The sequence below is a fragment of the Microdochium trichocladiopsis genome (genome assembly GCF_020744255.1).
Source record: "Microdochium trichocladiopsis strain MPI-CAGE-CH-0230 chromosome Unknown B0I36scaffold_15, whole genome shotgun sequence".
Taxonomy (NCBI): Eukaryota; Fungi; Ascomycota; class Sordariomycetes; order Xylariales; family Microdochiaceae; genus Microdochium; species Microdochium trichocladiopsis.
Window position 1 is genome coordinate 693,432 of NW_025763558.1, and position 23,008 is coordinate 716,439.

Here is a 23,008-nt window from a genome sequence, read left to right on the forward strand (position 1 = left end):
TAGATCCAGTAGTTGAATAGGAGCATATTTTGTCGACGCTAGGCGTGTCGCAAGTTGGTGTAATTTGTCTTGGTGGATCTCGAGAGACAATACGATCCCTAATAAGCGCCATGATCTCGGGCACGTCGTTCTGATAATATGCATAGGCAATACTTTGCCAAGTGCTCTCCATGCTTTCAAGCCGTAGTGCATCTCGTTTTTGCTCCTCACGTCTTTTAGAACGATGTCTTTTCTGTGCTAAGCGATTTCGCTGTCGTAGAGACTCGGACCGTGGCGCCATAACTAGTGATTATCCTGTCCTGTCCGGAACAAATAGCGTACCTCGAATATTATATATACTCCAGTACCTCCTAGATAGTAGAAGCTGCGGCCCCAGCTAGAACACACTATTTTTAGCTCTTCAGGCAGTTTATAGAAACTCCCGGTGTTTGTCGATGCTTCTATTAATATCCCCCACGGCCAGGATGAAACGCTTGCAATTGTGACGCTTCGGCGCATGCTGTTCAACGTCTCATTGGCTGACATGTTGTCCGGAATTCGTCTATAGTCGGTCTGCTGAAGTTTCCTCTACGCATTTTCAGGCTTTCCTTTAATTACATTAAAACCCAAGTCTGATAAGTCCCACGTACTAGTTTACAGCACCGAAAGTATTATCTGAACGTTTGGCGCAAGTGTTCACCGGGCCCGCGATCACCGTCAGACTTATAGCTGGATTCGATGTGTATATACGAATCAGATGATCTCCATGTTGTGTCCATAGCGTGCTTGTATCATATCCTCGGCTAGATGACAGCCGGGCTAAATGGAATAGTATGTTTACACGCGAAACCATTCTTAGCCCTTCACCACTTTAAATAGGTACCACTAGTGTGAGATTGGGTTGAACCCCGTCTGGAAGTGGACGGGTGCCCACAGGAAGGGCTTAATATTCGAACCAAGCTTTGATTGAGAGATACACTATCTTCAAGGGGTTACCGTAGGATGAGTTAGGGAATCTAAACGGAGCTGTAGGTAAATGGGATGATTTATACTGAGACCAAGTGGTGGTCAGCTGTTCGGTACGTATTTCACCATGTTGGACTCGCGTTGATTATGCATTATATGCATGGGCATTATTAGGCGATGCCTTCGTCTCGCTTTTTCGAAATCTGTATCGTGTGGATATCAAGCATCGCCAGAGTCGCATTGTGTCTTGTTCTCCGGGTGGACAGGTCGTACACTATACTTACGTCATGTATGATCTCTGCGGGTCACCTGCTCTGAAGATTCTTGATACCTTTAACATCATCTGCTCTGCTGACCGGAAAGCTGGTCCAAAAGCGGACCAGGCAAAGTCTCTTGCTGTCTTTGACATCTGCTTCGCTGACTTGAAAGCTGATCCAAGAGCGGACCGCAAGGCTAGCCAGAGATGTGACCAGAAGGTTGACCAGACCCACGTAGTATAGTAGAACGTGAAGCAAACTATCTCGAGCAGCATGCAAATAGCAAAACCAAGACATATTCCCACATATCCGGCTCCACCTACTGTGCTATCAGCATGCCAAAGAAATCCGAACGTGATCGGGCAGAGGAATAAGGCAAACAGAATGGAATGTACTATAACCAGGGCTCTCATTATGCCTTCAACTCCATGCTTCTTCTTTGAGTGTGAAGAATCACTCGTGCTGTAGGCCGGAGCACACGCGCAGATTGCGCATATGACCATATGCTTTCCAGCTAGGGCTAGGATAATGGAGGTTGCATATGTGCCACCGCGATAGAGGTCGGATGTAGCGATGAACAGAGGAGAAAGATTGAGAAGGACAAAAAAAGTCGAGTAAAAGTAGAAGATCGAAAGAGCCATAGATACGGAGGCCAACAAAAGCCACAGACGTTTATCGACTTTGCCCCTACCCATAGGAGTTTCAGGTGAAGTATAGGAGGACCTGCGACTAGATGAGTGTTATATAGTCGGATGGATTACATTATACGATACCCTGACCTACTATACACGTAAGACCTCTCGACCGAGGACGTAATAAATGCCTCAATATACAAGTGTGGATATCTACTACAGTATATCCCGGTTTAGTACTGTAGCTCTGAAGTGTTTCTATTACTTTAGAACTGAATCGTCGGGCAACTGGACAGCCTTAGGTTGGTCTCATTGCGGCGTTCGAAGTTCATTCTTTTCCCTCCCAAAACCCTGTTAGTACTCAATTAGTGCCCGGTACGTATCGTGTGATACGATAACACGTGGGTATTATCTAACATATCGTTATGACATATAGAAGCGGGCGTGTAGATACTAGTGGATTGCAATCGGCCTATCGCTCCTGTTTTATATAGAACTGGAGTTGCTCGAAATGAAGTATATACCAGAAAGTTCTGAAGGCTTTTGGTCTTGATAGTTTTTGAGATCACTTACAACTAGAAGATGCTTCTTGACAATTTAATTACCTATCTGCCCGATTTCTATTGTCTCATTCAGGAGGGGTGACGCCCTTATCATAGGATCAAGAATAAACGCCACACAGAGATCAGTTAGTCTGAAATATGGCTGCAAGTACCTGGCCATAACCATGTCTCTCCACGAAAGCCATGCCGAAACCCGAGCGAATGTTTTTGATATCCCCATTACAGTGCTCACATGCTTGGTCCTCGTCTTCTCATAATCGTGAAAGGTCTTCCCAAGTGAAGCAATGGTTGGACCCACCTTTCGCGGAGAAAGAACTTCGGATGTCCCTCGAATACCGTTGATTAGCACCACAAGGTCGATCACCCCCTCATTGTATCCCAAGCCAGTGCGGGGGTCAAGCTTCCTTACCGCATCACCCACTAGCACAATACGACCGTGGTACCAGTCGGAAATGAAGCCCTCTTCGCAGTCGTAAGGCCCAATATTGCCGCCCGTCAATTTCAAATCCCGAACCGAGTAGTTTGGCATGACCATCAGGTGGCTCCAGCGCTCGAGCATTTCACGCTTATCATCGTCCGTGTAGCGGTGGTGTTTCGAAGACGGTTTCGCCAGCTTCTCGTAGATGGCGAAGCAGGAAACCTTTTTTCCGTGCAGATATTGCGTTGCACCGCCGTAGTTGACGCCGTCACATTTCATATGGGAAGGGGCATCAGACAACGGCTCAACTTGGCTGACGAGAACCCTGTAGGTTGAGCGATACGGGCTTTGATATCTCTCATCCAGATCATGGGGGATTTATGTTGTCTCAGAGCCTCCATACATAAGCGCGTACGGCTCCGAACACCATCAGCACCAATGAGGATGTCTCCTTCTTCCTTATGGCCGTCCTGACAGGTCACCTGAACACCGACTTTATCCATATATACACTCTCAACCTGTTTCCCAAGGAGAACCTTTGACTTGGCTTCCTCAGGGAGCATAGTGTATAGTGCTTCCACCAACTGTGTGCGGAGTAGAATACGAAGTCCCCAGCCGTGACTAAAGGGAACAGTAGCACATTAGCTCTTGCAATGATCTCCTGTGTTCTAGCAAGCGAGGCTCCAAAGGAAAGATGCGTGCTCTTCACATACTGTTTCTCAAGGACAGATGGGAAGTCAGAGACATCAATCGTGTGCGAATCGTCCCCAGAGATGACCATGCTGGTCCGTAACGACTCCATGAGAGGATCAAGAACCTCACTGAGACGCAGCTGTTGGAATATACGGGATGTCTGCGGCCAGATTGTCATGACGGAGCCAACTTTTGGGGAAGGATCACCCCGCTTCTCTAGGATTACAAAGTCGATGTGGGCGTGGTGTAAAATGTGTGCCGCAGTCAAGCCCACGAGGCCGGCCCCAGCAATAACAATGCGGAACGGCCGTGTTTGCTGGGAATCCATTGTGCCACGTCAGTGTTCGGAAGTTGTTCGGCTTAGGAGCAGGACGCGTCCAGCAGGAATGAGGTATGACTACTCTGTGGCTGATACCAAGGACGGAGAGTAACCTGGAAGACGGCTATTCTGAGCGTGAGCTGCAACACCTAATTGGCTAGTGGAACGAATCCTTAAAACTTCTTTGGCGTTGTTGCGCCACTTCGCTGATTAGGTGGCAGCTAGTGTTTGCATGGACTACGACATGTGATTTGTTAATGCTGTTGTTGACGTTGTTGTTGATATTGCTTGTGATGTTGTTGTTTGTATTGTTATTGATACTGGGACAGTCGGGAAGGGATCGGAGATACTTCCAGACATCGAACTCCACCCCTTTGTGCATCTCATCGCGTTTCTCTAAAGAAAGACATATATAAGGACAGCAAGCCTTTGGAATATTACATGGTAGACAGACCTTAGACAACACCAATGGTTTGAACTCTTAACAGCACCGTTAACAGAAGTTATAACACTACGGGACGTCCGTACTCAGAAATATGCGCCTCTCGAGTCCTCTAATCCTCGTGCTACCTCTGCACCTCCTCGGCTCTGGGGCTTTGCCTGTAGGATCTGGACTGGAATTTCTATCGAGGGCCGATGGAGCAGAGCTCCCGGCGCTACGTGCGGTGTCGCCAGTCTTCGCAGATAAATACCTTCCGGTCATCAAAAGAGATGGAGAAGATGTACCCCAGCTCGAGGGCCGACCTGTGGTCAAGCGAGGTGAAACGATGCCCCAGCTCGAGGGGCGACCTGTGATCAAGCGAGGTGAAACGACACCGCAGCTTGAGGGCCGACCTGTGGTCAAGAGAGGTGAAGCGACACCGCAGCTTGAGGGGCGACCTGTGGTCAAGCGAGGTGAAACGATGCCCCAGCTCGAGGGCCGACCTGTGGTCAAGCGAGGTGAAACGATGCCCCAGCTTGGGGGCCGATCGATGAATAAGCGCAACCCAGAACCATCAATCCAGCATGTGCACCAGATCATACCGCCTGGAGAAATCGCCGGAGATTATTAAGCCAAGGTTGATCCTCACGATGCGCTGGATAACCTTCACCACCATTGTCTCGAATGTACGAGGAAGAGACTCTACCTAACCCTCTAACTTCCCGACAGCTTGCTACAACCGAGCTCGCTGCGCAAATAAATCTACTTCTGAATAACAGGACAGGATCTTCTGCCCCTTCTTATATTGAGCACTCCCTTTTCATCTTCTCATTCGTACATGTACGTTTCACGTTCGCGAGAAGAACTTATCGGAATCTCTATCCACATTCGTTCTACCTACAGTTACTATTAGTTATACACTTTATAGCCCACATTAGATGCGACAATGGTATCACGACAACTGACTGACTGCCTGGGGCGGTCCGAACTCGGATGTGCCCAATCACGCAAAGAATTTGCAGCTGCATGAACACCTTTCAAGCAGATTGCCGCTTCATCAGTGAAAAACCGCGCATCAATCAAGAATATACAGTTATGAAGGGCTGATTGAGCGTACGTGAACGAGCCATAGCGCTGAACAATTGTCAAGCAGTTCTATGATGTGACTGAGTATCGTCTGATCTTTGCAAAGACTGGTCGTGGGGCACCATAGTAAGATAGATTTGTCCTAATTCACGGCACACTGTGTGTCCTAAAGTACCATTGCGCGGTTCTACATCACTTGCGTTCCATGTGATATTCGAGGCTTAGCCTGGCTGCCGGAAAGGTTGTCCAGGAGGTGGAGATGCGATGACGCAGGCGTTCCAAGCATGCATCCCCGTCCACTGCGCTGTCCCCCTGCCACAGGTTGACGAGGCCAGGGCGTAATGGTGTATACCATAGGAGGCGCCCGAGCGGGGCTTCTATCCACTGTGTAAGGTAGCACTCCTCAACTACAAACTCTACTAAGACAACGCAGCAACCATGGCTGGGAGGTTTGTGATGGAGGCACATGCGGGTTCCAATGCGGCAAGCACTTGGAGCGGACCAATTACAACCACGAACCCCGCCCATTCCACTTCCTCGCCAAACGTAAGACGCGTCTGTACCATAAGAGCAAACTACGCCCACACAAGCACTCGGGAGACCAATATGTACCCGATCCACGACCAGGCGCAGAAGACCAGTGCCCGAACAAACAATGATAGCAGCACGATGTTAAATTAGTGACATACGGTAATCTATAAGGGCGTAGGAGCACTCATCGAGTATTTCAATCAAGACAGCTTAGCTTCGCGACGTTGTAAACAAACTGCGCCTTCATCAGGGGACAAGTGTCTGGTCAGGCAGGAGATACAACCGGACGGCGCTCTCCTTAAGCAAGAAGATTGGGCTATGGTTCCACAGGGCTGTCTTGAGGTTCGTGACTTACGCTGGCCTTATCAGAATGACCAATGCCAGACATGTCCCGAATCCCAGATGCAGGCATCAAACCAGCACGATGCGCAAGCACTAACTAAGATTCATCTGAAGTTATGGTCGCATTATGGCCTTGAGGAGCCGGCCCTGATGCTTCCAAAGTCTCAGAGTTGGCGGCAAGTAGGAAGCAAGTTGCTCTTTCGATGCCTACCACTGAGCTGCGCAAGTCACCCAGCGATATCTCCTTACAAAGCAATAGCTAGTCCAGCAATGCGCATGGAAACCTATCCACCAGAGTCTGCCAAAGGCTTCCAACGCGGGAAGGCTTCTAACTAGAAAAGTACTGGAGCAAGTCAATTAGCAATTCAAGTGGGTACAATTCCAAAACACTGTCCAGGGGATTGAGCAGCATGTTTGACAGCAAAGCAGTCGCCTCAGCATGGATAGTGTTGCTGCTTCCCTGAGCCCCGCGAATACGATGCTGCTTCAAACGCTTCCGTGCTCTTTTAACGCTCCGAGTGTACAGTAGTGACCTCTAAATGTGTCCGCTTTTCTAGCACTAAAGAACGTTTCCGCACAGACCAGCATGCTGTGGCGCATTGTGGCGCATACCGTGCAGACTGGTCCATAACAAGTACTCTCCAAAAGTGGATTACAGCATTACATACAACAGGTGGTAGTGACGGAGGGTTGTTTCTTCGTCGCCTTATCTGCGGTAGTTGACCACCGCGAATCGTTGGCAAACTTCGTTATGTCCTTCGCAAGATGACGGCAAACTATAACGCGGCAACATTATGCAGAACATTGAAAGGCTAGTTTATGTCTGCTCATACATAAAGGGTCGCTGGGACATCAGCCAAGTCAAGGGAAGTCAGAAATGGAGGGGAGGTGGAGCTTTTATGGACAGTACATAGTACTGAACCTTTTTCGCACAGTCCTAAGCCACAGCTAGGTCATTGTGGCCCGTGCGGGAATCATCTCAATTAAGTTATTTGTGGACACTGATTGCGGTCACTACTGTACAGTTCGGATGTGCTAGCTCAGATCCAACCTGAAGCAATCCCACTGCCTTAATTGTGGCCTTGGTCGATATTGTGACGTGGGTACAGCAGGAGAAACTCGAGTGAGCACTAAGCTTAGCGGCGCTCTCCCTTGCTACGGCCACCCTCCCGTGTATGCCACGCGGATGTTCAACAATCTCCAGCTTCCGATTCAACCTCCCCATTAAGTCTAGACCCCCCATTGCGACCAGTGCGCATGGCGACCACCCCCCAACCTGCGCATGAGGGCATCACCGACCACATGGTCACTCTGCAATAACTGAACAAGCATTCGTTAAAAAGGCTTCAAATCAATTGATCCGCACCTCAATGCAGCTCTCCTCGTCACTGTCGTCTTCAATGATCTCTACCTCGTCGTCGCTGCTGTCGGTGTCGTCATCCGTGCTGAAGTCCGCCCCCATCTCGAGCTGCAATTGCCTCTTTGCGCGCTCCACGTTTACGACCTGAACAAACTGTTTATTGGGATCCGGATCGACTCTGCGGCGTTTAGCAGGCTTTGAAGCATCTAATGCAGCTTGGAGACGGTCTTTTTGGTGTTCTACGGTGGTGCGCGCGATGTTCGAAGTGTCGATTGCCTTCCCGACCTTGTTGAACAGCTTCCTGCAGGTCGCCGCCCCTAAAGGTACACCACACTTTACCAACTCCCTATGCATTTTATAGACATCGCGAGATGTTTTTGGGGTTTTGACGTCAATTGCACACAAGGGCGTCAAAAAATCTGGCTCTAAAACCGTCGTTTGGGCCCGATTTTGGGGATTCTGCTGGGCCTCCCGTACCTCCTCATAGTCCCGCATCACGAAGCGGGAACCCAGCGCCTTCAACCGATTGTGAGGCCACACCCCTGTGCCTTTGAAGCCTCCTAAGATGTTCTCCTTATTGAGCTTTCTTTTGCGCGCAATTTGGTATGCTTCAAGGAACTCCCGCTTGCCTGGGGACTCGTTCATAGTGTTATATGCAACCTCCGCGACCGCTTGACGATAGTGGTCCTTCACCGCCGAGAACACGCCCACATCGAGTGGCTGAAGAACATGTGAGGTATGAGCCGGGAGGTAAATCAGCCAGATTTTATTGATGAAGCACTCCGTCATAAATTCCTCTGTTGCGTGCGACTTGTGGCCGTCGAGAAGAAGGCATCGCCACTCTCTAGAATCCGTAGGCTTGGTGTTGGGAATAAATACCTCCTTGAGCCATTTCAGAGCAATATCATTGCTGGTCCACCCGTTTGGTGATGTGTCAAAACACCAATGCTTCCACCTGTCAAGTTCGACGTCGGGAAACCACTGCTGCTGCACGGATTGGCCCTTAAAAATAACAAGGGGAGGGATGAAGCCACCGCCAGCAGAAATGGCCTCAATTATCGTGATCCAGGTGCTCCTGGCGCCGTCCTTTTTCAAGGTAAAGTCGCGCAAGGCATCACTGACCACGAAGCCATTGTGACCTAGGCCCTCCGCGACGCCACACTCGTCAACGTTCCATATGTTCTCGGGCCGTACTCGTTTGCCCTTCAATGACGTCAGGCGGTCGAAGAAGATGTCGATATTGGCCTTGGAGGCACCGTCGTATCGTTTGTATTCAATAAGTCGTGATCTCGAGGTCTTCAAGGTCGGGTTGCGGCGGATGAAGCGTCGGTACCAGTGCTTGCCGAGGTGTGCGGAGGGGTTGTCGAGAGCCAGCAGGCGCATCGCGAAGTGCTTGAATTGCTTCAATGGAGCTGCATAGCCCATTGCTGCTTGGTCGAGGGCCCAAGAGACCAGATAATCCTCCTGGGTCACGGAGAGGGTTTGTCGGACTTGGTACCTTTGCTTGAAGGTTGGGCACGCGTCAAGGCGACGACGTAGGTAGGATCTGTCGACATCGTGTCGTCTAGCAGCCGTCGCGACAGGTACGCCAGCCTCAACTTCATCCAGTGCGCGCAGGGCGCGCAATTGGTAGTCTTTTGCGACCATGACGATAGCTTCCTTTTTGACGGCCACAATGCAGGTGGTCGGGTCGCGGTGCGACGCGGTTGAGCAGGTTTATATGGGAAAATGTATGGTGGGGTGCTCAACCGCGTCGCGACGCGACCCCTGGTCGCGATGCGCACTGGTCGCAATGGGGGGTCTAGACTTATAGACTGAGCTACTGTAGGGGATGCGACTCCATTTTTGGCATGGAGCCGCATCGAACTCTAGGGTTCATCACAAAGAAGGATTATTTGATCACTAAAGAGCTGACGGTAACAACTACCAAGGATTAGAGCGAGTGCTTGACACCAGGAAAGGAACCAGCGAGCGTCTCGTTGGTTGCAACGAGTCTTACTTGAATAGACACATTCCCGGCCATATTATCATGCGAGAGCGATAAACTGGAGAAAACATCGAACTATGAAACACTGATCATACCGAAAAAGCTCTATTTACCCCTAATCCGTCGAGCTAGCTGAATATCCTTCTACTGGTCTGTTAGCTTGACACTTTCACGAGATAGCGGAAGCACTAACCGACTGAATAGTTACTCTTTTTGCGTGAATGGCGCATAGATTCGTGTCTTCAAATAGTGAAATCAGATAACTCTCGACAGCCTCTTGTAGAGCGCCAATCGCCGAAGACTGAAACCGCAGATCGCTCTTGAAGTCTTGAGCAATTTCACGCACCTGTGAAATCTGTTAGACTGGAATCTAGGACCTTTCGCTACACTTACTATTCTTTGGAAAGGGGCCTTCCGTATTAAGAGTTCTGTGCTTTTCTGGTACCGTCGGATCTCACGTAGAGCCACAGTCCCCGGCTTGTATCTATAGTTTCGGTCGACTTTTGTTTGGGTGGTTATTCGTGCAGCCTTTCCGGCGAGCGACTTCCGAGGTGCTTTACCGCCAGTGGACTTCCTCGCATTCTGTTTCGTCCGAGCCATGTGGAATAATGAGTATGCTCAAAGGGCCGACGACGAACGGTGGGCAAAGTCGAACTGTCTCACCTACTTAAGGTCCGAAAGGGACGCAATTCCTTTTCGTAAGTATTTGGCGATTCCTAACGTAATAGCGTGCCGCATCGCTATATGAATTTGAAACAGCTAAAAACAGGAAGGTGGATGCACTACAGTAGTATCGGAAGGTCCAGATTGAAGTAGGAATTTGTCAATGTAATCACCTCGATAGACTCCTGTATGCTATACATATCTTTTATATACTGTGGGTGCTTTTCAGTCATTGCACATCCTCGGGCCGACTTATAAGTATGACTAGGGGTTACGAACACCAGTAGCGTGTTCAATACAATGATCATCGAACCTGGATGATTACTGAGTAGTTCGTGCTCTAGAATCTTCGTGAACTAACCTCTGTGGTTTCGTCTATCATGGGTACTACAAATTTGAGGGTGCAATGGAGTTCATGACAATAGCCTAGAGCACCTCTGCTGGTGCGAAGTGAGGTGCTTTCTGATCATCGGAAGCAGAACAACCTAACGACCACAGGGGTTGGGCGAAGAGTTGTCGTCACGGGTGCCAGCCATGACAGCACGAGAACGGTGCCTATATGATATGGATAGCAGGAGCCTGACCCTCCCGTTTTCCTCTTCTCCATTGTTCCAGCCACCGCAGAGAATGTATCTGATTTCTACCCCAGAAATTCCTGCGAGCCCTGCCTGTTATGAATGACTGCAAAATGAACAGTTGTCCTTCACCTTTGTATAAGCTACTCATCCACGACGACCGGGCTGCCCTATTGCAGCCCGACCAGCTTTCTGACTCGCCAGCAGTGGCAGAGACTACCTCACCATGTCATGGAGGTAACTAGAAACAAAATTGGGGAAAATGCAGATGCGTCAGAAACGATGCGTAAGACACTTTGTCCGCGAAAGTCTAGGAAGGACCATATTAAAAGGCAGGATATCATAAAACAAGCTACGACTTCGGAAGATGTTTTCGTCGTACTGGACAATGCCCAGCGGCGTAGAGAAGTTGATGTTCTACGAAGCTGCCTACGTCAAAAATCAACAATATGAGCAAGTCTGCGGTAGCCCATGCACTTGCTGTGAACGCCATTCGGCAGGTTGAACGAGGTCATGGACTGTGAGAAGTGCGCAAAGCATATACGGGCCGCCGCTCCCCATTTCGATCAGGTCGAGCCCGCTGATGTATATGCCTAGTGAGGAAGGAAGTGCTGAAGATGAATGAGAATCCTCAATCGAACATCACGTGTCTGGTTGTTAGATTTGTTCTTGGAAGACCATGGCGTAAGCCAATATCGCAGCCTACTACAACGTCGCACTGGTGCGGAGGCCAGCGAATTTTTTTCGTGAGGATGAGAGTAGTGCTAACTGCTGAACGCAGATCAAGAATGGCTTTCACAATGTCCTTACCGAAAGTTCAAAATATGACGACTAACATAACAAATGTTGGAGGTCGTTGTAGTCATCGATACTGTCATACTCTCTGGTCCTATTGAATGCCAGATTCAAGTTATCTTTGACGCTTGTTACTCTGTAGGTTTCCTCGACTTTTTCTTCCAAATCCTAGATGTCTGATCCATTATGTCCCGGAAGGAAGAGGGCCACTAAAAGTGAAGCAGCTACCCACACGGTCGGCGGTGAGGCCTCCGAAATGCGTCCTCACCAGACGAGCATCGATGTTGACGACTCCTTTGTAAGTTCTCGAGTGCTCACGCTGTCATCATGATGGCGCTAATCCGCGCCGATTCAAATTCAGGCTCGGCCCCATGACATTCAGAAACACTCTAAATGGCCTCTTTTCTTGCGGCTTCAAGGTAGTATCCTTCCCAAGCTTATTGTGCCAGTTACATTTATCGCTCTATGGGCCACCGGCATCACGTGGGTTCATAAGGAGGGCCCCTCTATCAGTCTTGGTACTACTAACGTCCTCCTTACTGTGATTGGTTTCGTCGTCGGTCTTGGGCTTTCTTTCCGTAGCTCGACCGCCTACGAGCGGTATGCTGAAGGGCGCCGGTACTGGAGTCAGTTGACTGTGACGTGCCACAAACTCGCGCGGACTATCTGGATTCATGGCAAGGAGCGCTCTGATTCTGTCAGGGAGGATGTACTCTCCAAACTGTAAGTTGGTTCATTGTCTGTGATAGCTCCGATAAATGTGCTTACGATACCTACTCAAAAAGTACCGCCATTAATTTGCTCGTCACTTTTGCTGTTTCCCTGAAGCATCAGCTTCGATTTGAGCCTTACGGAAACTTCAAAGATTTGAAAGATCTTGTCGAGCACCTCGATACCTTTGCCCAACAGGTCTCAAATGATGACCTTAACCATTTCAAGAACAAAGGGATATTGAAGCGGATAGGCGAGGGCCTTGGACTCTCTTTTGCCTATTCTAATCCCCGGAAGGCAATGAAGCGGACGAAGGGCCCGCTGGGAAGTCTACCGCTTGAAATATTGTGCTACCTGAGCGCATATCTCGACTCGCTCTGTGAGAACGGTCAGCTGCCGATTGCGATGCAACAGAACATAGCCTGTAAGTAAACCCGGGATTCAAATGTTAGTTTGCAGGCTAACAGCAGGTAATAGACAATAGTGTGGCTTCACTGAATGACGTGTTGATAGGCTGCGAGCGTGTCCTTAGGACACCTCTCCCGATCGCCTACGCTATTGCTATTCATCAGATCACGTGGCTGTACCTCATGCTCCTACCATTTCAGCTAGTGGACGGGTTAGACTGGGCCACAATCCCTGCAACGGCTGCTGCCTCTGGCATTATCTTGTCGATTCTCTACATAGGCGGCGAGATAGAAAACCCCTTTGGTACAGATGTCAATGACTTACCCCTTGAGACGTATTGTGCCCAGATTGTCAGAGATCTTGAGATCATGACTTCACGCCCAAAGCCCGTCTGGGACGAGACTTCGAAGAGCCGCAGAAATAAGGTGCTCTTTCCACATAGCAATTTGTCCTATGAGGACTGGGCCACCCTTTCTGAGGGCGCTCTACGCCACACTCTGCGCAATCGCCCATTCTGTACTTTTTGTCCCGGGCCTACCTGCATGGATAGCTCGACCCACCAAGGTAACCCGACAGTTGATGAAGGGTAGACATTGCTGATATGCGGATTATGTTTGCAGCCACACATTCGAGGGATATTGACTGAGATATGGGGTTCTTGGGATGTGACTTCAAGTTACCGTTGTTTCGTGGTATATGCGACCGTAAGGGAGATAGCATTGCTCAAAGATTATGAGAAAGCATCCTTCCGAGTGTCTCCTACTGTTCATAACGTGCTGGCAAGGAGTTTGCGCCTCTTCTCCGCCTTCCTCTTGCCCCCTCCCGTGGCATGGTTTCGTCAACACAGGAATAAAGGCGACTGCGCGCTAGAGGTCTGTAATGGGTTGGCAACATAGTGCCGCAAAGTTGTGCCCTGCCGGGGCGAACCAGGATCAGATCGCGGTTGAGCCATATCTGGTCAATCATGAATTTGAACATCGTTAGGTGCTTCTTCTTCCCCGTGACGATGAGGGCCAATCTCGTGCTGTTGCGAGGATCTTTTTATCGGTCATCGCCGACATTCTACTCAATGTTCGGCATCTTCGATCCTTGTTCAACTTTCCAGCTGAGCAGAGTCGAGGCGCACGACCCCCGCATCGGAAACGCGACCGCACACTGGCAGGCTACCATGGAACACCGTGCAGACCCCCTACCGGAAAGGCCTCTCGACATGCCACTGGAATCACCTATTCGACAGGTTATGGTGTTGCTGCCTTGTGTGCACACAGCGGCATGGCTGGATTTGGCACGTATCCAGGTCTAATTCTTGCTTATTTCCTCCTATGGGCAAGGCCCGTACTGCCCACACCCTACCGTTTCCCTCGCAGAAGCTGCGTAAGTAATGGTAGGATTTCCTCAACCAGCTTCCTCCAGAAGTCACGTAATTGCTCGTCGTCCCGCGAGCCCTTCACTGCCGTACGAGGCAAGCCTCGAAAGATATTAGGAGCCGGCAAGGGGAAGCTTGCCAGGTGGTGTCGCTGGTGCTAGACGCCGCAAACTGCGTTGATATGCTCCTCAAATGAGACAGTACAAGTGTCACTGGATCAGTGCTTCACCGCTTCACGACGAAGGCAAAGGTGGAGGCTCGCGGCACCATCTTCCACGTGTATCTGATGGGGCTCCTTGATCACGATGTCATCCCGTAAAAGATGAGTCAAAATGAGCCCTATTAATGGAGCATCCACGTCCAAACTGCGGTAACATGGAGTAGTTAACGGGAATTGATTAAGTTCCTCTCCCAGTGTAGAAGGGGCAATGTATTCATAGTTTCTCCAGATTCATCAAGTAGTCCATGGGTAACTCGGAGGAACAGAAATTGCGTAACCTTTGTGCGCACACTATGAGCTAGCCCCATAGATACAATGAATCCCCGAAAGCTGCCTAATCCAGATTACGAAATCATCATCCTGTTCAAGGTTTCAAGTATCTTGGCATGTTGACCGCGGCCATTGTCCAACTGGTCGGCCAGCTTCCGTGCGCGTTCGATCAAGACGTCTGAGACCTTCTTCGTGTAGTCGAAGCTGCCGGTACCCTGCATATACTTTACCGCGCACCGCTTCACCTCGACGTCCGCCGTTTTCTGCTTAAGGATATTCAACAGCAGCGGATTTGAAACGTCGGAGCGAATGCTGTGGATTATAGGAAAGGAGAACTTCCCCTCTGTCAAATCCTCACATATGCCCTTGCCCTGCGTATATGTGATGTCGAAAAGGTTCTTGTAGTCATCAGCGATCTGGAAAACGAGACCCATGAGATGAGCCAGTGGCACGCAATCCAGTGAGGCGGTGGACTCGGCTTGCATGAGCTTGATGGCCAGACGAAAAAGCCCACCCGTCTTGTTGCCGACCATTTCGAGATATTCCGCTTCCTCGGGGCAGTGAAGATTGTCGCGCCAGAAGAGGTCCATCCCCTGACCTCGGTGGAGATTGATGACCTCTTCGACAAAGATATCGTGAGCCTTGGGATTATCAAGTTGCTTCAGCTCGCGCAGGGCCAGAAAATAGGCGTAATTGGCAGCATTGATTGTCTGCGGTGTGCCAAAAATTATGTGTGCTGCAGGTTGCCCTCTGCGAAGCAGCGAGTTGTCCTCGATATCGTCCAAGAGCAGTGATGCCGTATGCAGTGTACTGACTACTTTGGTTATAATGTCGAGGCTCTCCTGTGGCACCTTCAGCCACTCGTTGAAGGCATCCAGTATGAGGCTCCGGATTTCCTTGCCTGGATGTGAATGTAGGTAGTTGTAAGGCCCAAGGAGAATTTTCTCCCTATCATACGGCCACCCCATCGAGCTCACGGCAAGGTCTGCCGTCGTAAAACGGCAGACGTCCCATGAGCTTGGTTGAGTCGATGGGGAGCCTAGGATCTCCTGGGCATCACTTTCTGGACCCATTTCTGTGGAGCTATTGCTTGAATGTCCGATCGCGTGGCTATGGACGGTATTGCAGGCCGCGTGTAAAGATCGACTCTTTTGTCCACCGTCAAGACGGGCAGCCGGAGCGAGTGGCTTGAGGTAAACGTCGTATACGGCCAATTAACATACCGAGGTAAAGATGTAGGCACAAGACCTGGAGGCATTGGCTTTCCTGATTATGGTTGATAAGGTAGAGACGATATGGTTATAGGGTAGTAACCTACCACAATGACGCATGTTTGGGGTCAAGCTTCCACACTGTTTGTTTGTATGCTATATGTCAATCTAGTCTTACCTCATCCTAAACCTTGTGCTACATTGTACTATGCTGCATGGATTGATCTTGCTCTTGTTGGCCGAAAAGCATGCCACAAGTTTGCCACACAGAAGAGGAGTTCATTGGTTGCACATTATGCGTATTACCAAGAAGGTGAAGAGCAGCATGATCACTAATGGTGAAAAGATGTTGCTGCTTCCGGGCGGGGCCTCAGGCAGCAAATATCTTTGGTGGGCTGGAGAACGGCTTGTAATTCATTTTAAACAAGACGTTTTACTCGACCAAAGTTCGAACCCTTTTTTTAAGTACCAGTTCGATTAAAGTGCCCAAATACCATAGTTGCACGATTCATTGCGGCACTCGACAGCTTCGGAGATGGCTTTAGTATACCCTCGCATCAGCATACATACCACCACAGTAGGAGGCGACACCAGTGCGTATTTCCAAGCACTGCCTAACTCGCTGCCAACCTGGGCCAACCTCGGGGTTCAAACCTACTTCAAGCTCTCCTTCGTGGGGACGAATGCCCCATACTTCGACAGCGTACTTGGTGTCATCAACGTGCTCTTCTTCCTGAGTGGTATAATCACTGCACTGGCCGACAACCGGGCTGTCGACAGTTTCCGCCGAAGACATGCATTGAGAGGGGCATACACACTGACTTTCATTGTTGGCCTCTTGACAGCCGGTAGTGCTCACATCGGAATGCTCACCGTTGTGCGAATCATTCAGGGCACTGGCCTTAGCCGTCTGATCACCCACAGCCCCTTTCGCCTAGCCCTAGTCTCCATGGCACAAAGGCGAGTCTTACTCACGGGACTCCACGGGTTTTTCATGCTATCTGGGTACTCAATTTCTGCTTGGCTGGGCCACTGGCGATCTTTTCTGACCGATCTGACGTTTGGGTGGAGGGGTTCCCTAGAATTCATTACATTCCTGGTGATGGAGCTACTTATTGGCGGCGTCTTTATCCCGGAATCATTGCTCTGACAGTGCATGGAGCCGGTCAGACTCGAGAGAAGGCCCTTAGTTGGAAAGTTGGGAACTCCTCATTGAGCTATTATGCATGAGGCCACAATTAAATACAGAGCAAGATCAAGTTTTTACAGAGTTCGAATCTGCCATAAAAAGGCAGCGTAAGCTCCATATTCTTACTTCTCATTAATGCACACCTTGATTCTGGTCCAGTTCTTCGCTGAGATAGTGAGATAACTAGGCTTAAGTGTCAAGAGCATGTGTGTAACCCGCCTTCGGGGAGCACTAGGGAACCACTGAAGCAACCTTAACCTCTACACTTGAGCCCTTACGAGAAAAGCCTTGCAGTCGCACTGAAGAATGACCTTCGACATAAGATCGATGGACCAGAACCTTAATCGCTTGTAGGACCTGCCGAACAGTTTTCTTTCTGGACATCTGCTTCTTCATCAGGAGATTGCAGGTGCCTTTTTCCGAAACTACTAGTTCTGTGTCCTCTCCAAACATGACTAGATTCGGATTGACGACTCGGGGGCCCCCAGTATGAATCACATAAGCTAGATGCCACGGTTCTTGCAGTATGTCCCATTTCCATTGCATCTTAAGCAGCTCTTCTGGGGAATATTGTGTAGGTGTCCTCTGCTCCAGCAAGAATCGGGTGGTATGATCGATGAGTGGATGCTGATACGACAACCGCTCGGCGACCTGGGCTAGGATATGATATGTTTCCCATAGCGGACCGTGAACTTTGCCGGTTACTGCCAAAGAGATGTGTTTCCTAATGTAGTAGCACAGGTTTTGGTAGTTTGCCTGGTCGAGTTGACTCGTATATGTGTCGATTGTACCACGTTCTGCCCATTCCCTTAAGTATCGCCTGACTGCATTTTCTTGCTCCCGAGGGGGAATGCTCATTGTAACCCGTATTGCGTCTTGACGCCTACTATTGAAGAGCCTCAGATCAAGGGAATGGACATGTTGTGCTTCGTGTATACGGTGGAGGACCAAGGCCCTCAAGAATTGCGGAATATCTCGCTCCGGGATTTCGAAATGTCCCTGGCATATCGGGAGAAAATGTTCCAACAGTAGGTTTTTTGAAATATTCCACAGCTCCTTGCCCTTGAACCAGCTCCATTGATCCATTGGAGGTGATAGATAATATGCATATTCTGCGCCGAACATCCATATATCTATTAACCTAGCGTAGATGTAGTAAGTGCGTAACCTCCAGCCCATTTCGAGGCTTCGGTAGTGCTCCGCAACTTCATCCTGAATAAGACTGAAAAGTCCCATAGGCCCGCTGTGGATAATTTGCGTGACGTTGTTCTTCTTTTCGCCCTTCCATTCCATCCATCGTCGGAGCATTACTTCTAGTCTATCATAACATTCCCGAGTAGAAATTCGTTCGAATTCTTCTTGGATTTTCGCTCGAGCGTCTCCAAATCGGCATAGGCTCGGGACATCAGTCCAGTCGTCCTCAAGAAGCCTTTCGAGGAGGTCGTAAGCGCTAAAAAGAGGGCTCATACTGAGGTAAAGAGGGTAATAACGCGATTATCTATGAACGCGTGTGAACAATCAAGTATTCACCTGCGCCGAGGGACATAATATCGTGCTATGATAGTGCCTGGAGTACCTGGGCTCTTAAATAGTACTGGTATATCAATAACTATTGTTTTTACATCATCCCGGCTATGACAAGAGCGGGAGGCCTACCAGCAAGCACTCTCCCTTACATGATATAAAGAGTTGGAACCTATTTTTAACCGGTGTATGTTATACAGTATCAGTGACCGAAAAACTAATTCAGACGACAGGTGTAGCGTAGTCGAGTACTGGTGCGTCTATTCAGAACAGTGCGTGTGCGCGATCCTGGGGTTATTGTCAGACATGACAGTCGGAGCCCCTTCCGCATAGGGTTGTACCGCTGTCCCCGGTTCCTTAGCAGTAGAGCACGTGCTACAAGTCTCACACTTTTATAGAATTGGAGGTAAGTTATAGATGATTTCTATTCTTGCTCTCACCATTGGATAAACGTTTCTATACAGTAGTTGTCAAGTAAGGGTATGTCATAGCGCTACCATTGTCTTGAGACCTTATGTGCTGACCCGAGTGAGGAGTCTTCCCGTTAAGCCAGGTCCATATGGTCTCTGTTCCAGCCAATATCTACGGGATGTCTGGGTTTCACACCTTCGGCCTGGGTAAGCGAGAGTTCGTGGAACCCGGTCGTGTTGTAGACGGCGCCTGCAATCCTGCTCTGCTCGGGTATTACCATGCAGAAACACCCAGGTGCTCACGCGCTCTATCTTGCGGGCTAAGCTTGAAAGCCCTGTAAAGCCTGGAATAGTGGCGACACTTCTCATTCCGCGGACAACTGAAAGAGCGGCGGGGGACGAACTCTGAGCCAAGGACCACCAGGGCTCCGAGCCACAGCAAAGATGCATTCGGCCCAGAGGTACTGTTCAGGACGCCGGGAATGCACTTTTCTGTTAGACGGGTAAGATCGCTAGAGCAATGCTTCTCGGGACCTCAGCGACCCGTTCCGAATGTTCGGAGTCAAAGCGTGGTAGAAAGACCCGCGCATAGTAGTTGCCCATCATTCGACGAGACGTTGGGCAACACCACGCACGTCAAGCCAAACCTAACATTGGTCGGTGTGCCGTCGAGAGTGTGGCAATCAAAGGACAGAGGCGCGCTGACCAAATGTTAAGCCGCCGTCCAAAAAGATGCACGCGATGGACATGCTTGAGAGGTAGAACAAGCTAGATTATGTCTGTAACCAGGCTATCCTGAGCGCCCAATGCACGACGAGGACCCCGGCAGAGTGGGGCTTTCCAAAAGGAAGAGGTCGTCCTTGAGTACGTCTCCGTGCACCGACCTGTCAAACGAGGGCTTCACGGTATCCCGCTCAACATCATAATATAAGATGGCCATGGGTCTCCTCTACTCATTGGTGTTGTTTGAATTTTATAGAAATGCATTGCTGGACTCTCTAATTCGAGCGGCGTCGAGCTGGTGTCTGGAACGGATGTGGGCCGGGGACTGAGAAAGCGGGCCCCTCTTAATCAACGAAACTTTGCCTGCAAACGAGGGTCACGTATCTGGTCTGCGAGCATGTAGAGAATAGCTCGATACATAGGCGCGTTCAAGCAACGAGGACAGAAAATTGTTATTCGTTCTTGAAGTGCCTTGCATCAGTAGGAAGTGAGCTTCACCTCCGAACTCAAGTCAGAAGGAGAATGTAGTTGCCTATGTGGGAGTCCCGTTTTATTTTATGATTCCCTACCCGCGCCTCTCTACTCGACTTGTTTGGACATAGTTGACGGTCGGTCTCATCACCCATCACTGGTTATCAGTGTCTCTTTGGACCCATGCCCACGGAGCTGGAGATGTATCGAAGGAGGGGCTATGCCGGACCCTTTTACCACCGATATCAGTCCTATTTGCTTGGAGGGAGCTGCAGAGGGCTTTAGAGAGTGGCATGTCTTAGCATACTGTGGACAACCCTACCTACCAGACTATTACAGGCCCTCAGAGCATCCAATGATAGCTTTAGGCTGGTGACCGGTACAGTCATTGCCAGTTGAACATGTAGTCACTATGCTCTGTAGAGCTGGTTGATGGCTAAAGCCTAGCTCGCCATGCACTTAAGTGAACGAAAGTCAAGAACACCGCCTCTTTGCTACTCTATATCGTTTCAAGGCAATGGACACACTCATAACAATACCGGCCCTGAAATTTACTCAAGAGGTCAAGGCCCCCAGGAAGGTGCCTGCAATCTCAGCCAGGCAGCTTCCTCCAGAAGCCACAGAAGTATTGGAGGCCGTGACCGGGCTCGTCGTGCAAGCCCTGATTGTCTGATGAGCAACGACTTGCGCGGTTTGCTCCAGTAGGATGATGTATGCATACCGAAAGGTATTCTGCTGCCACCCACCGCAGTTAGAAACTCTCGAAGCCCCTCAAACGCCCTTTTGCATTACTTTGATCCGTGATGTAATAGTCCGGGAGCTTTATGAAATGACCAAAACGGTGACACCAGCTTAACGGCAGCAGGTCAAACTGGCGCCATGTTTACTACTCCTATGAAACGTCATTCCTCCTGTTCACTACTAGGTATAGTACTCTCCGGCACTCCGTAGCTGACAGCAAGACACCGGTTCTCATAATCACTGTAGCTCACACTTTACAGCATATATGACCACTGCACTTGCCCAAGTCCTCAAAATGAATCACCGTAGGGTTAACAATGAGCAGCCTCCATGAACAACAAGGTGATTACGCGGCTGAGTCAGAGGCGCCAGTTAGTCTCCCCTGACCACAGTGCTGCCCATTATCCAAGAAGCTGATTCCATACAGGTACAATTCTCGCTGGCATTTGATAGCATAGCAGGCGGTGTTTGGGAGCTGGACAACGAAGCTAACACGCACGAGTAAGCAGCGGAGCAGTGTATATATATGTTGGCTCGTACTAATATCGTGCTCGAACAGAATAATCCTAGTTCACGGCTTCGCTGTTCCAGGTAACACTGAACCCCATGAGGACTGCAGAGAACGGACGTCCCAAGGAGGCCATAGTCTCCACGATGTTTCCGAGTATACCCGAGCGCGGCACATCCTCGAAGAATGGATTTGCGACTCTGCAGAAGTACTACAAGAGCGAGTCGTTGTGCGGCGTATGGCCTTCAACACGGCCGAAGTCTTAGGGTACGGCAAAAAAGCATTGTGCTCTGCTGCACATTTCCTGTGTAATTCACTGCTGAGCTTGACACTTGACAGTGGTTCGCCACTGTTTCATGGTGCTCAACGAACCATCGGGGATCTAGAAGAGGAATGCTTCTACTCCCACTCGGCTGGTGGCCTTCTCCCTGTCTTTCAATCCCGCAAAGTCACGTTCATAGCACATGGTCTGGGTATCTGGGTTGTCAAGCAGGCATTGCTGTGGCTACATTACCATGGCACACCACCGCATCCAGCAGCGATGTTCTTCTTTGACATTGCTTGGATAAGTACACCTGACGTCATTTTTGGCTATTTGCAAGACACGGCTTCCATATTTGCGCTACCCTGGTCATCAACTTTGCAAGGTCTGCTTTTGGAAGACGTCGAGCGCCACTTGTTTCGGATTGAGCAGGATTTCGGTACACTAATCGCTGGTATTTACGGGGAATGCTCAGAAATTCTACACGGGGATGAGGAGAAGTTCGAGTATCATCTGATCCAGTATAATCATCAACTCTGGCATAATCCATCGCTGCTGCAAAGTCACAATGCAGATAGCATGGCTGCAAGTACCTCTATCCTTACAGATCTTGTGGCTGGTCAGATACGCAGGCTCACTTCTCTTAAGCTTGAGAAGCATCTTGAAGAAGCAGTCTCGCTTCGATTGGTTACATCTTCGCCTGACAGACTCGAAACACGAGGCGATTGGTTAGTGGGAGGCACAGCATTTGCGGCATTGAATGACGCCCCACCAACTGCGGATGCCGCGGAGTACGATGATGTCTCTGTTGCTTCTTCTGAATCTCAATATAGTTCAAACGAAGTCGATTACTCGTAAGTCGTCCTGATGAAAGGGCTTACTCATAACATCAATACGACGTACATCAATATAGAGTTCGGCTTCCGACGTGGGATGTTCCGTGCAGGCGTGCTCCCGACGGGCCCAAGCAAGGCAATCTGTATTCCGAAGAATGGGGCGTAGACTCTTGGTATCATACACGCGATTATAACGTCTAAAGAATAACAATGGCACTTTCAAAGCCTATACCAGCAATAGCTTTACTTCGGATCGTGTACACTACTGCAACAACTAGTTAAGTAAGAGTTATATTAGGATTGGGCATTGAGAGACTTTTAGGCTTTACTAAGGAAGATATGTAATCCTTCTACATTCATACAACTAATGCTAGCGGACCCCGTATAATTATTATTGTTTGTGACCTGTGGTACTGCAACGATGAGAACGTATCCGTTGATCTCGATTTAAGCCTCATGGAATTCCTGAATGTAGTACCTATAGAGATTTCGAGGTGTCAGAGATGTGGAGCGAGAGGTTGACATTCCTCGAATGTCCAGGCTCTATCGTTCAGCACATCCGAAGAGTCTC

General features: G+C 49.5%; 6 protein-coding genes across 6 annotated transcripts; 3 read left to right on the forward strand and 3 right to left on the reverse strand.

Annotated features, from left to right (window-relative positions):
- Nucleotides 1-2,439: 2,439 nt before the first annotated feature.
- Nucleotides 2,440-3,836, reverse strand: B0I36DRAFT_356305 (uncharacterized protein; the record flags this gene model as incomplete). Its single annotated transcript, XM_046157596.1, is given in 4 exon segments — nt 2,440-2,454; nt 2,807-3,128; nt 3,140-3,436; nt 3,529-3,836. The coding sequence occupies 4 exon segments, from the start codon at nt 3,834-3,836 to the stop codon at nt 2,440-2,442; spliced, it is 942 nt and encodes a 313-aa protein (XP_046004601.1).
- A 527-nt stretch (nt 3,837-4,363) lies between these two features.
- On the forward strand, nt 4,364-4,879 carry B0I36DRAFT_356306 (uncharacterized protein; the record flags this gene model as incomplete). The annotated part of the gene is made up of 1 exon (XM_046157597.1): nt 4,364-4,879. The coding sequence occupies one exon, from the start codon at nt 4,364-4,366 to the stop codon at nt 4,877-4,879; it is 516 nt and encodes a 171-aa protein (XP_046004602.1).
- A 4,780-nt stretch (nt 4,880-9,659) lies between these two features.
- B0I36DRAFT_256781 (histone) lies at nt 9,660-10,154 on the reverse strand (the record flags this gene model as incomplete). The annotated part of the gene is made up of 3 exons (XM_046150963.1): nt 9,660-9,698; nt 9,748-9,900; nt 9,948-10,154. 3 exons carry the CDS (start codon nt 10,152-10,154, stop codon nt 9,660-9,662), a joined length of 399 nt encoding a protein of 132 aa, XP_046004603.1.
- Nucleotides 10,155-11,843: 1,689 nt separating this feature from the next.
- Nucleotides 11,844-13,296, forward strand: B0I36DRAFT_256886 (Bestrophin, RFP-TM, chloride channel-domain-containing protein; the record flags this gene model as incomplete). Its single annotated transcript, XM_046150979.1, has 4 exons — nt 11,844-11,885; nt 11,949-12,310; nt 12,373-12,722; nt 12,776-13,296. The coding sequence occupies 4 exons, from the start codon at nt 11,844-11,846 to the stop codon at nt 13,294-13,296; spliced, it is 1,275 nt and encodes a 424-aa protein (XP_046004604.1).
- Nucleotides 13,297-14,636: 1,340 nt separating this feature from the next.
- B0I36DRAFT_256869 (geranylgeranyl diphosphate synthase) lies at nt 14,637-15,530 on the reverse strand (the record flags this gene model as incomplete). Its single annotated transcript, XM_046150974.1, has 1 exon — nt 14,637-15,530. The coding sequence occupies one exon, from the start codon at nt 15,528-15,530 to the stop codon at nt 14,637-14,639; it is 894 nt and encodes a 297-aa protein (XP_046004605.1).
- Nucleotides 15,531-21,148: 5,618 nt separating this feature from the next.
- Nucleotides 21,149-22,638, forward strand: B0I36DRAFT_356310 (uncharacterized protein; the record flags this gene model as incomplete). Its single annotated transcript, XM_046157598.1, has 4 exons — nt 21,149-21,202; nt 21,259-21,332; nt 21,391-22,455; nt 22,515-22,638. The coding sequence occupies 4 exons, from the start codon at nt 21,149-21,151 to the stop codon at nt 22,636-22,638; spliced, it is 1,317 nt and encodes a 438-aa protein (XP_046004606.1).
- Nucleotides 22,639-23,008: the final 370 nt, after the last annotated feature.